This window comes from Brachyistius frenatus, unplaced genomic scaffold (assembly GCF_029030835.1).
Source record: "Brachyistius frenatus isolate BFR_SWC_R1_liver_20210118 unplaced genomic scaffold, ASM2903083v1 Contig_150, whole genome shotgun sequence".
NCBI lineage: Eukaryota > Metazoa > Chordata > Actinopteri > Embiotocidae > Brachyistius > Brachyistius frenatus.
Genome location: NW_027210749.1, coordinates 599,184 through 612,518, shown reverse-complemented (window position 1 = coordinate 612,518; position 13,335 = coordinate 599,184). Strand labels below are relative to the sequence as shown.

General features: G+C 38.2%; 2 protein-coding genes across 2 annotated transcripts; both read right to left on the bottom strand.

Moving 5' to 3' along the window:
- Positions 1–2,136: 2,136 nt before the first annotated feature.
- LOC138631168 (gamma-aminobutyric acid receptor-associated protein-like 2) lies at positions 2,137–7,849 on the bottom strand. The gene is made up of 4 exons (XM_069715957.1): positions 7,605–7,849; positions 3,236–3,291; positions 2,971–3,143; positions 2,137–2,300 (listed from the first exon to the last, which is right to left on the bottom strand). The coding sequence occupies exons 1-4, from the start codon at positions 7,636–7,638 to the stop codon at positions 2,207–2,209; spliced, it is 357 nt and encodes a 118-aa protein (XP_069572058.1). The 5' UTR covers positions 7,639–7,849; the 3' UTR covers positions 2,137–2,206.
- Positions 7,850–8,492: 643 nt separating this feature from the next.
- Positions 8,493–12,613, bottom strand: nqo1 (NAD(P)H dehydrogenase, quinone 1). Its single transcript, XM_069715964.1, has 6 exons — positions 12,462–12,613; positions 10,818–10,985; positions 10,289–10,419; positions 9,514–9,627; positions 9,018–9,119; positions 8,493–8,926 (listed from the first exon to the last, which is right to left on the bottom strand). Exons 1-6 carry the CDS (start codon positions 12,463–12,465, stop codon positions 8,591–8,593), a joined length of 855 nt encoding a protein of 284 aa, XP_069572065.1. The 5' UTR covers positions 12,466–12,613; the 3' UTR covers positions 8,493–8,590.
- Between the last annotated feature and the right edge of the window lie 722 nt (positions 12,614–13,335).

Sequence of the window (13,335 nt, the reverse complement as noted above, 5' to 3'; positions counted from 1 at the left end):
AATTGTAGTAAGAGTACTTTCTTCCACCACTGGTGCCTTATTCGATTATTATTTATTTATTTGAGTTTCTGTATTTGAGTATTTAACTTGTGTTGCTGATGTCGTGTCATTTAAATTCAGGGCATGAACACAAACTCTGCTCCTCTTTCTTCTCATGGACCTCCATCATTGCTGTCTTTGAGCAACAGCTGATAAACACTTGAGGTTCACTATCACCCTCTAGTGGACAAAAGTATATGGACACCTACAAATGTTGATTTCAATGTTCATTGATCTTCATTTATAAATATAAATCATTCATCAATTGTTTTCAGCTCCTCAGATCATTTTTAATTTGTTCACTGAACATGACTTTATTTAGTAGAATATACCATATGAGCACAAAACCGAAAAACTATTAAGTAGGGTTTGAAATACAAAAAAATATTTAATTATACACTTAAAAATATAAACGCAACACTTTCGTTTTTCACGAGTTGAAGTCAAAGAACTGCGACTTCTTTTATGCACACAAAAGGTATATTTTCTCTCACATTTGTTCAAATCTGTGTTAATGAGCACATTTTAGAGTCCTTTTATCGTGACTGGTCTGAGGACCACATGTCAATAATCAGGCTGTTCAATCAGCACCTTGACCAGCTGCACCTGTCAGGAGGACGGGTCATCTTCACACAGGTGAGGCGCTCGCTAATACAGATTTTAACAATTTTGTGAAGCAAATTTAGGAGAAATAAACCTTTTAGTGAGCATGAAATAAGTCTGTTCTTGTTCCTGTGTTGTATGGTGGTGTTTTTAATGCCCCTTTATTCAGGCAGAACCTTTCGACTTGTGTTTACGGTAGTCGATGAGGCGCCACGGTTTCACATCAGATGGCTGTTTTTACAGATAAATAAAAACTAGTCAATCTTATTTGTTATTTTGCTTGATGGATGTTGACCTCAGGTCAACCGAAGAAAAAAAACAACAACAACCCAAATCTGATTTATAGAATTGAGTGTTAAAATGTGTCTTAAATAATTGATGTGATCGTTTGCCAAGTAGAAAGGTTAATTAGGTACATTCGTGTCAGTTTATTTGTATTTTAACTTGAAGTGTTTTGAGTACAACACCGGTGAAAAGTAAGCGCTACGTAACTCACGATGCCGAATGTTTACTTACTTGTTCCGTCGAGGAATATTACAAATTATTTTTTTTTAAAGCTGATTTTCCTTGTGGTGTTGTTCAAGTTTGCCACTTTTATCTGGTGTTCCTTTGATAAAATTGTTCTGAATTTCTTTAATGTTAAATTTTTTTTCAATTGCTCAATTTGCTTTTTAATGGGAAAATTAGAGCCACAAAAAAAAAAAGATTTAAAAAAAAAAGTGGAACTATAAAGACAAAGTGTGAAGGGGGATGATTTTTTTTTTTTCCTGTAATATTTCCACTTTTTCTCTCATTGTTCCAAAAACATTTGCCGCTAGCATACGGCTTAAAAACGAAAATTGGTACCACTGCCGGTAGAAACCAGAAGTCAGCGAAAACGGCAGTTGATTGACAGCTCAGCCCTCAAAGTGAAAGCAATTTTTTTTTTTTAAAGCAACAACAAAACTATTTCATACTTAGTCTTTATATTTCCACAGATTTATTGTTTTTATGACACTCCCACGACTCCATATTTTGCTTTAAAAAAAAAAAAATCTCCAGTCGCAGGTGATACCAAACTTACAAAATACAAAAATAAGCAAGTTGAATTTTTTTTTTTTTTAATGTTTTTTATTGGTTAGGTCATCCAGCTACCTTACCTTCAAATATTTAAATTAAAATTCTTTTAAATATTTTTTGTCAAAGAAGAAAGCTCAACTAAAACCAAAACTTATTCACGCATATCATTTTAAAAGGTGGAAACAAACAACAACAAAATTCCTTCTAAAACAATCAAATCACAACATCCAACAAATATTCAATAATAATTGAACTATAACAACTGCTGCAACATGAACCAGAACAAACACACTGGTGCCGTCGGTACTTTCATCCAGTCGGGTGAGCAGTCGTCCGTCCTCCCGTCGCTTTTCCTGTCTCTGAATCTCTTTTCCCGCACCGTCTCCTGGGGGGAGGAGGAGGGAAGAGGGAGGGGGGTGGTTGGATGTGGGTGGGGGGTGGGGGAGGAGGAGGGGCGGGGGGGGGGGGGTCATCGCGAGGCCGCTCACGATTAACGGCCTCCCGGTTATTGAAACCCGAAGGTGTTCTCCCCGCTGTAGGCCACGTACAAAAAGCCGTCCTCGTCCTTCTCCTTCTCGTACAGCTGCCCCATCGTGATGCTGAAACGCAGACGGAGTCGCTTTAACAAAATACAAACCGGAGGAGAACTTGAGTTTGTTTAAACTACTGTGATAGCGAATGTTATATTCTGATATCGTCAGACTGGTTATCTCATTTACATACGAACTACATTACTTTAAAAGTCTGTTTAATGAGACAGTTAAACTTGGAGCTGACATGATTGTTTTGGGCAACGTGTTAACTTATCGTAGTTGGCGTAGCGGCAATCTTTATTTTGTTTAAGCCGACGTCGATGCTAACGTTATCATCAGATAGCTTTGCCTCACGTACTGATGACGTACTTTTAATTTAAAAAAATCTGCACTTTGGACGTGAAGCTGCACACAAAAATAAAATCATCGTAATTATGCGTTGTAAACTTTACATTTAGCCTTCAACGAGCTACTCTTGAAGCTCTCTTACACTTGAACTACCTTTAAAATGGATATTTTATATTTGAACTCTATTTGTGTTTAATTTTATCTGTTTCTAATGCTTCTAATTTCTTTTCAGTATTTTTAAATGTTCCTTTATGTCTGTTTTAATGTCAAACACTGAATGTGATTCTCTTGCTGTGAAGCACTTTGAGCTGCATTTCTTATATGAAAGATGCCATACAAATAAAGGGTTTTATTATTATTACTATTATTATAATAAAGCTAAACCAACCTGGACTGAGGCACCGTCTTGTCCACGAACAGGAAGATGGCCTTCTCCGATGGCAGCTGGATGCGTTTCCTGATGATCCACATGAACTGAGCCACCGTGATGTCGGAGGGCACCAAGTACTTCCTCTTGTCGATGTCCACGATCTGCGATCCCGAAACCTTCTCCACGATCACCTGACGAAAAACACGGGTATCGTTTTAATAATAATAATAATATATATTTTTTTAAATGGCACCCTCCAAAACATCACACCGCGTTCACTCACCGGGACCCGATCAGGGTACTTGCAGCGGATTTTGGCTGATTCTATGGATCGATGTTCTGCGGGACACAAAAGAAAAACCAGTTATGTTAGTTAATCAGGTCGACGTTTAACGTGACGACAAGAAGTAGACCGAGTTGTTTTGTAATTAATAAGAATATTAATCGATTGGACTAAAACTATTTTTGATAGTTTGTTTATACGTGAGAACTTAAGTCTGTATGAAAACAAATACAGTTCAGGATTATTAACGAGTTATAAAATAGTACAAATATGTGAAATTGGAAGTTTAAAAGTTATTTTGTAATTAATAAAAGTATTTTCCAGAAACACGAGTTAATCAATTGAAGTAAACCGGTTTAAAATGATTTTGATAGTTCGCTCAGCCATTTTTAGAGCAAAAATGCCCACATTTGCTCCCTGCAGCGCCCCCTGTTGTCTGGAGGCCGGCGCTTACAGTTTGTTTACATTTGAAAGAAGAAACCAAGAAAATAATTTGCGGTCAGAGGAACAAGACAAATTGTGTGTGTATGTATATATATATATATATACATACACACCAATAAAATGATTAAGGAAACACTGTCCAAAACTAAAATAATCTTCAGTTTAACAACGGTTCTTGTTTCCATGAGGAGTTACTTGATATTAAATAAAGGTTTGTTCAAAAAACAAAAAGCTGCTGCAGGCAGGAGTTCAGGAACACTTCCTGCTCTGACGGACGAGGATCAATATCTGTGTGAGATTCACAGGCTTCTGCTGTCGATTAACCAAAACTGCGACCGGCTGAACATCATCTTCTCGTTACTTAAGAAAACTGTAATTAAACGTCACCACATTAACTGTGCGGTAACGGATAAACTCCTGCTTTTGTCTGTATTCCTGCTGAGTCATTTATTTTACATTTCTGGAGATTAATTGTGCAAAAGTAGATAGAGAGATAGAGAGATAGATAGAGAGATAGATAGATAGATAGATAGATAGATAGATAGATAGATAGATAGATAGATAGATAGATAATAGATAGATAGATAATAGATAGATAGATAATAGATAGATAGATAGATAGATAGATAGATAGATAGATAGATAGAGAGATAGAGAGATAGATAAATAGATAGATAGATAATAGATAGATAGATAGATAGATAGATAGATAGATAGATAGAGAGAGAGAGAGAGAGAGAGAGAGAGAGAGAGAGAGAGAGATAGATAGATAGATAATAGATAGATAATAGATAGATAGATAATAGATAGATAGATAATAGATAGATAGATAGATAGATAGACAGACAGACAGACAGACAGACAGACAGACAGACAGATAGATAGATAGATAGATAGATAGATAGATAGATAGATAGATAGATAGATAGATAGATAGATAGATAGACAGATAGATAGACCGATCGATAGTTACTTTATTAATCCCACAAGGGGAAATTTATTTCGCTACAGCAGCATTATAGGTACAGGAAAGCAATAAAATAACAGTAAGAAATATTAAATATAAAAATACACAGTATATACAATAAAATAATTAAATTAAAACTAACTAAACAATAGTAAATAATAAACAATGAATCATCCAGTTTTTTAACACTTCCATCAACAATTGTTTCCATTTAAAATACTGTGAATGAAAATGTCATTAAATTAAGACTGCTATTGCAAAATAGAGATCTAGCTGCTCATTAAAAGTCAACGTATTTGAGTTTTAAATTGGCCTCTTAAATTAAAATACTCCAATTATTTGATACAAATCATTAAATTGTTAAAAAGTGACCAAAACATTTGATAAATAACTAATTTCTCAATTAAAAGAAAAAAACCAAACATTTCCTGTGATGATTTGATGGCTTTATTTGTTTTGGACTGTTGGTGGTGTGAAGCAATTTTGTTTGTTTGTTTTCAGCTAAATAAGGAAATAATCAATAGATTAATCAATAATAAAGACAATCATCAACTGAAGTCTCGTAGTAGAACATCTGAGTTAGTGAACTGGAACACAGTAACTGCTTTTCACAGGAAGCGCTGGGGTTTATGGGTAATGTAGTCTAATAATAACACTGAGGTGAAGTTACTGTTTTGTTTTTTAAAAACTGATGTTTAAAAAGACGACTTTATTTCTCCACTGCAACATGTAAACCGTCTTAATAAATATTTAAAGTTGGCATTAAAACTTATTCAAGATTCTGCTGGATAAGATTGCTGGTTGTAATGCCAAATCTTACCTGATGGGGGCAGTGTTTTTTTTGTTTTTTTTTAAATTAAAGTTACAATACCTAAACTAATACTGAGGATGCTTGTGTTTGGTTTATTGTCATGGTAACGTGGCGCTGCAGCACCTGGGTGTCAGGGCTTAGTGCAGAACAGCATTTTTCTTTGATGTTGGACGGTTTTGGCTGAAAACAATGAATGAATGAATGATGAACCAGAGGCTACTGATGATGATGATGATGATGAGTTTTAAAAGCCTTTTGTTGTTGTTTTATCCGTGTTGGACTCGGGCCTCCAGGTTATAGTTCAAGTTTATAGGAAGTAATAGAAGAACTTTGGCCACATAATCAGGTGCTTTGTTATCTACTGGTAAAGGAAGATGTTTTGCTCATTTAAAAACAGCCACAGTGCTGCTTTGTTATGCAGCTGCTGACTGGGACTCCATGCAAATGTGAAGGGGCTGATAGCCTCCCGACCCCCTCCTCCACCCCCACCAGGAGCCTGAAACCAGTTCATCCTGTGGTGGCAGCAGGGACAAAGAAACAAACGGCTTGTTGACCTGCTGGGATATTCAATTGTCTTTTAAATGAGCTGGCATTCATATTCACAGCTGCTAACTGTGAATATACTGTTAAGCTAAAGAAGCTAAGGTGTGTTTGGCTTATTGTCATGGTAACGTGGCTGCAGCACCTGGGTGTCAGGGCTTAGTGCAGAACAGCATTTTTCTTTGATGTCGGATGTTTTTTGCTGAAAACCATGAATGAATGAATGATGAACCAGAGGCTACTGATGATGATGAGGAGGAGGAAGAGGAGGAGGAGTTAAGTTTTTTAGCCTCACAGATAAAGTTCAGTGGATCATTGCAGCTTTGTGCAAAAACCACGAACAGGTAACTGATTACTGCGGCGACTGACTCCGGTTTGGCGTCACTCTGTATGCGAAATAAGACAGAAAAAACATTAAATATGTCCGTGTGACCTGAATAATCTTCAGCCAATTATCACAAAAACAATCTGGTGAAGTCGATAAATATTTTTTTTATAAATGGCCAAAAAAACATGTTTTAGTGTGTTTGATTACCTCATTGTGAAAAAGGTTAAAGCAACATGGGTTTCTTCTCCTGTTTTTGAATTACAGATTGAGTTATGTAAGAGAAAAAAAAAAATCACATTTATTTATTATTTGAGGGTTAAAATGTTGATTTGTGTGACAATTAATACAAAACTTGTTTACTTTGGTTTACTGGGACAAAAAAAAAAGCAGCAGATTTAAGAACTTGACGCCAATAAATTCTCAAGCAAATGTCTAAAAGAAAAATACTGACGTGATTAATCGGTTACCAAAATAGCTGCCGAATAACTTGATTGCTAACTTTTTTTTTGCCTTGTGAACTCAGGCCTTCAGGTTGTGGTTTAAGTTTAATGACGTAATAATAACTTGAGTTTTAGTGTGTTTGTTTTACCTCACTGTGAAAGGTCAACAACATGGGGTTCATAATGTGTTTTTGAATTACAGATCGAGTCATGCAACATGTATTTGAGGACCAAATGTGTTTTGTGATTTGTGTGACTATCAGTGATCAAAACAGCTGCAGATTAACTTGCCCTTTTGTTGTTGTTTTATCCGTGTTGGACTCGGGCCTCCAGGTTATAGTTCAAGTTTATAGGAAGTAATAGAAGAACTTTGGCCACATAATCAGGTGCTTTGTTATCTACTGGTAAAGGAAGATGTTTTGCTCATTTAAAAACAGCCACAGTGCTGCTTTGTTATGCAGCTGCTGACTGGGACTCCATGCAAATGTGAAGGGGCTGATAGCCTCCCGACCCCCTCCTCCACCCCCACCAGGAGCCTGAAACCAGTTCATCCTGTGGTGGCAGCAGGGACAAAGAAACAAACGGCTTGTTGACCTGCGGGGACATTCAATTGTCTTTTAAATGAGCTGGCATTCATATTCACAGCTGCTAACGACGCTAAGCTAAAGAAGCTAACGGAAGCCTGAAGGACCAGGCCAAGCTCCCGCGAGACAATATTTTATAGCAACAAAAAAAAAAACAATAAACAACAAACTTAACCTCCCACGGGGGCCAAAAGTGAAAGAATTACACTCCAAAATGTAAACTGCGTCGACATGTTTTGGTTATTCCCCTCTTACCCAACGAGTGATCCTCTTTGAACATCCATTTCATGTTTGCCTTTTCCGGGCTGGTTCTTTTTTAGATTGTAAAAACACGTCCTCGCGGAGTTGATGTCAGATGTGTCTAATCTTTCTGTAAACTGTCTTTTTCTTTTAAATATCTATAACTCTTAAATCAGGTCGTATGTGGCACAGCAGCTCTCAACGCCGGAGAAAAACAACAAACAACAATCCTCTTCTTCACAATCAGCACAGCTGAGCACCTCCCCCCGACACCAATGACGTCACTGCAGTCCGTACCATTGCACCACGGAGGGGAGTAGGGGAGAGAGAGAGACGGGAAACTGCGGTATCCTCGGGTTTTATGGTTAAATAGTTTAAATTAAATACATTTACTGATTACATACAGCTTTTAAATTAAGTGCTATTTTTTTTATTTGAAGTATTTTAATGCGTTGCGTGTCACTTCGCAAAACTTTTCACCTCGTTCCCCCCTGGTCGCAACGTGTGATCAGCATCCGCTGCTGCTCCTCGCGAGAACATAAACATAACCAGCGCTTACGTACTGCGCATGCGCCTAGGGAAGTTGCCGTTTTAAATGGCAGCAGTATCGGGTTAAAAAGCCTATAATTATAATAAGGTGACTAAAACGGACGCAGGGTCGTTGTGCTTCATTTTCTGTTGTATCAAATTTGATAAAGTTGCAGTTGAGACTTATTTAGAAGAATTTCAAGCGTCACCGACTCGCCTGTAAAAAAAGTTGATTTTGATGCAACAAAGTGCAAAGAGTTGTGAATAGTTTGCGAACAGACTATAATGGAGCCTTTTGTCTTAATCTGGCAGCATATACACAAGTAAAATTATGTTTTTGCATCTGATAAAAAAAAAAAAAGAAATAGGCTCAAGTCATTGTTTTATGTAGTGTTTTATTTCATGTCTAAAAAAAAAATCACACATTTCTGCATTAGAGTGTCGTATATAGATGAGGAGATGAGGAAAAGGTCCTACTTCCTGCAGCCCGGTGTATTTTCCTCCGAAGGCTGAGCTCTGGTCTGGTTGTCGGGCGGCAGCGGCTTCCCTAGATGGTGTCCCGTGGTGATGCCGAAGGGCCGCGACCGTCGCTCCTCCTTCACCTCGGGGCGGAGCTGGAACCCCCCCTGAAAGCTGAGGTCGAAGAGCTCGCACGGGGCAAAGGTCAGCGGCTTTTCTGCCAGCAGTCCTCTGAGCCGGGCCCGCCACCCGTCGAGCATCGCGGCTCGCGCGGCGGCGGGACAGTGAGACGGACTCCAGAAAATCTGAGGAGCTAGAACCTGAAATCCGCAGAAGTGCAGAGTCCCGTTCTGAAATCAATAAAAGGAAAGAGAGGCAGGTTAACGACAACGTTTCAACGAATCCCGTCGGATCGTGTTTCCATCTGTCTGTTTCTCTCACCTGGAGCGGCCACAGCGAGACGTTGATGTCGCCGTTGATGCCATCGGGCTGAAACATCGTCTGCGCCGCTCCGGTAGTGAAGGACAACATCGCTTTCTTATCCTTCACGGAAACATACAAATACAGTAAGTACACATCTTAATGAGTGGAAACACCAGAATATAACACCTCGTACAGGTCATAGACAACAAGTCCAAAAACAAAGCTTAAATCGATCTAAAAACTGGAATGAAACCAAGTTTAACAAAACTTCCAAACCGGTCTGAAAACGACTTCAACATCAAGTTTGAGACACGCGGAGAGCACGTCTACAACGAGGCTAAAACTCCTCCAAAACATGCTTCAAACATGTCTGAAAGCAGCTTAAAGAAAAGCTAAAACGAGGCTAAAACCTGTTTGTCTTCAAATCCCCCCAAAAACCAGACGAACACGTTCTGGTTGGTAAAACGGAGGTTTGTGTGATTCAGATGCTTTCGTGTCGCCTGCTGAGACGGACCTTGAAGATACCGTTGTTGTACATCCTCTTCAGGGAGAAAGCGAAACCCTGAGTCAGCACTCGGTCCATCCAGCCCTTCATGATGGCGGGAACGCTGAACCAGTACAAAGGAAACTGCCGAGAGAAAATACAAAACAACATTTTTGAATTGAAATACTTTTGATACACATTTTGTGGCTTTGATGCGTTTTGTCCAATTTTTATTTTCCTGTTGTTAATCCAACTCAACGGCCAAAACTTTCAATCAGCTCAGCATTTATTAGTGGATTTATTATAAAGTCGGTCCTTACAGACGCCAATCAGGGTTAAACCAAATTAAAGCCATGAGATTTATGTCGTGAAAATAATCTATTATTTTATTCAATTATTATTATTTCCTTTCTCTTTGAATTTACATGCTAGAAATCTGTTCACTTTGTTTTGTGTTATGTGCATATTTTTGCAGGTCTGGTAAGAACTACATCTAAACTCGTGAAGCTGCTTTTTTAATTTGTGTAACCTGATAATTCTTATAATTTGCAAAAGCAAATACGCGTTGAAGGAAAACTTCGCTGTCCGTGGAACTTTAATTTCCCGCCAAAATCGAACAAACAAAACAAAAGACGTTTTCCGGGGAGAAACGTTGAAGTTTTGAAGATTACTGCGTCACCACGATATGTCGCGATTTCCTCGAGGAACCGAAAAAAGATGTCGCGTTCATGGATTTTTTTTTTTGGTGACAAAGTCTCGTAATATAATCGTATGGCGATGTGATTTTTTTTGCGTGACCTCTGACCTGGAAGATGACGAGCTCCGCCTCCTCCACTTTGCGCTGCTCGGCGACGATGTCGTCGCCGAGGCGACCCTCCATCCAGGCGTGCATGGTCTCCTCGCCGTACTGGAAAAGCTCCGAGTTCTTCAGGTCACCTGGACGTGAAATAACTCGTCAGGTTTAAAACGAAGAGTTTTCTGTATTTCCTTCGTATCGAAAATAATCCCACGAATTGTAAATTAGTTCTTTTTTCGTGTTTGTCCGATGAAAAAGCGAGTTGATTTAGAAAACTACGTCAGCGTGAATCTTCTCCTTTAACCGAGTAGTTGGGTTAAAGTGAAAGAGACGCACAATCAACAAAACCACCACAAAGAATATAATTCACACAAATAGATGGAAAAGAGTCGCAAAACAATAAAACAACTCAAAACAACAACAAAAAAGATATTTAAATTGAAGATAGATGCAAAACAGCAGTAAAAAGAGAAATAATCACAACAAAAACACCAGAAAAAGACACGAACAAAACCAGGAAGAGGTTGAGCGGTGTCACCGATGATGTCGTCCCGTGTGGCGTTGGCTCTGAAGTCCACGGCGTACAGGTCGGAGACGTGGACCCGGTAGCCGAGCTCCGTCAGCTCCTGAACCGCCACGTCTCGGACCGCCGCGTTGAACGAGCCCGGACTCTGGTGGGCGTACACGATCAGAACCGTCTTCTGAGCTGTCCAACACAAAAATACAAAAAGAAAAACAGAAAGAAAGGAGGAAACTAACTTAAAAAAAAAAAAAAATCCAATTATAACCAGATGGACAAAAACAAACAAATCAAATAAAAAAATAAAAAGTGTTTTGAATGAATGAAGTGACGCTTTTATGAACTACATCAGCAGGTGGAGATCTGGATGGATGGAGGTTGAAACTTCTTAGTTTCCTCGTTACCTCGTAACGCAACCTGGTTGGATTAAAATTTAAATTCAGCTCTTCTGGTGGTTCCAGGATTTATTTTATTGTCCCCACAAAACAAATTTGGTTTTATTTGTGCAGCAAAAAAAAGTTAATGTTGTTATTATTATTATTAAAAACTGATGAAAGTGCTGATTCTGGCTGTGATCTTTACAAATCGATACATTTATTAAAATGATGTGATTGTTTTTGTTTTTTTAGTTGTCATAAAATAACATGTAAATTTTACACCTGCAGAAAATATGCACACAAACAGAGATTGAGTCATCGGTGTGAAGTATTTATCAACATTATCATTTTGTTCACCCCCCCCTCCCATTTAGCATTTATTAAACAAAAGTTAACATGTTCATAACATACAGTAATTAAGTCGTACGCAGATATTAGTTAATAAAGAGAAGTTTTCAACAACTATAATTTTACTTGCAACTACTTTACAGTGTCATAAACCATTTAGTCATCGTTTATTTTCAGCTCATAAACTCCAAAATAGAGAAACAGTTAGAGCTATAAAATCAAAATGTTATTTATATATGCATTACAACTAGAATAGTTTTATTATCAACTAAAAATATTTGTTTTATAAAATTGTTACCTGAATGAAATTTTGTAAGAACTTGTTTAATTTTATTTAATTATATAAGTATTAATGTCCCATTTACACTTAAAAATACCCCCCCCAAAAATTACATTTTTAAAATGTCTTTACCAACTTTGTGGAGGTAAAGTTGAAGGATCCTGAAACACAAGAGAATCTTTCCAGGTCTCCCTTCAGTCATTTGCAGATTTGTATCTTTTGTTGTTGTTGTTGTTGTTCAGCATTTTGTTTTTATGATTTCAACGTTATATGAAGACATTTTTAATAAAAATTAGAACCACATTTTTTATTTCATAATCAAAAATGTTAAATAGGGGCGTTAAAATAAAGTGTTGCCAAAATAACCGTTTTTCTTTAACAAAGCCATGAATCTGAGAATGTTCTCGGATAGATACACATTTACAATCCTGAGAATATAACATATACAACATTTAAAAGCAATATTAAAGAAGTCTTTATTTAATTAAATACATTTACATAAATCTCAACGTTGAGCTTTTAATTTGAACGTTTGAGGCTCCGGAAATGAACGAAAAGTCCGTCCAGGCTTTTTGAGTTGAGTGATTTCCAGATTTCCAGATTTCCTGTCAGATTTCTAGGCAAAACGGGAGAAACAACCCGGTGAGTGAGTCTTACCCATGCTGAGTCGGCTGGATCCGTCTGCGCCGCGGCGCCGGTGCCTCGCGCCTCTTATAGACACCGCGGCTTTCTTCGCGTGAGAAACATGGTTCGGTGGGATAGCGGGGTTAGATATCAGGATAGAGCAAATATGTCTTGAGAGCCACAACTACACCAGGACGTGAAAAAAAAAAGTCCGTAGGACCGGTTTGGGTCGGTGTTTTGAAGGGGGGGCGGGGGGGCGTGTCGGTGTGGATTCACTGGTGCAGGCGAATGAGATTGGTTTCATTTGGCCTGGAAAAGAATGTCACTTTCAAGGGATTATCCGATCCGACGGGGTCATGTGGCTTCATAAACGCTTTAATCCAACTTAATTTCACCTCGTTAGGAGAGAAGCGGAGGAACGCGTCGGTTTATGTCACCTGTCACCAGTTTCTTTTTTTTCTCCTCCAAACAGGCTTTCATGACTGACTGGGCGCGGTTTGAGTTTTGTCAGCGTGACAAGAAGCCTGGTGGAGAGAAACCTTTCACACAGTTCACCAGGACATATAATCATCGCAAAAAAAGAGGGGGGGGCGAGATGTTCCGAATTATAAGAAATCAAAATTTGAGTCTCTTTATTAGTATTTTTCTTGGTTTTTATTCACCGGTGTAAAATCACAACATCCAAGGCAATTTTTTTCAAATTGACATACGAAAAACTGAAACTTTATTTTACTCCCACCAACAAAAAAACCAACATAATTTAAAGAATAAACAACAGCCTTGTTGAACCTGCTCTAAATATTCTAGCGTAACGCAACCAAATCTGATGCAACAGAGACGAAGCTGCATTCATGTCCGGCGTACTCTTCACTGTCTGACACGTTCAATGTCCTGAGACGTTCACTGT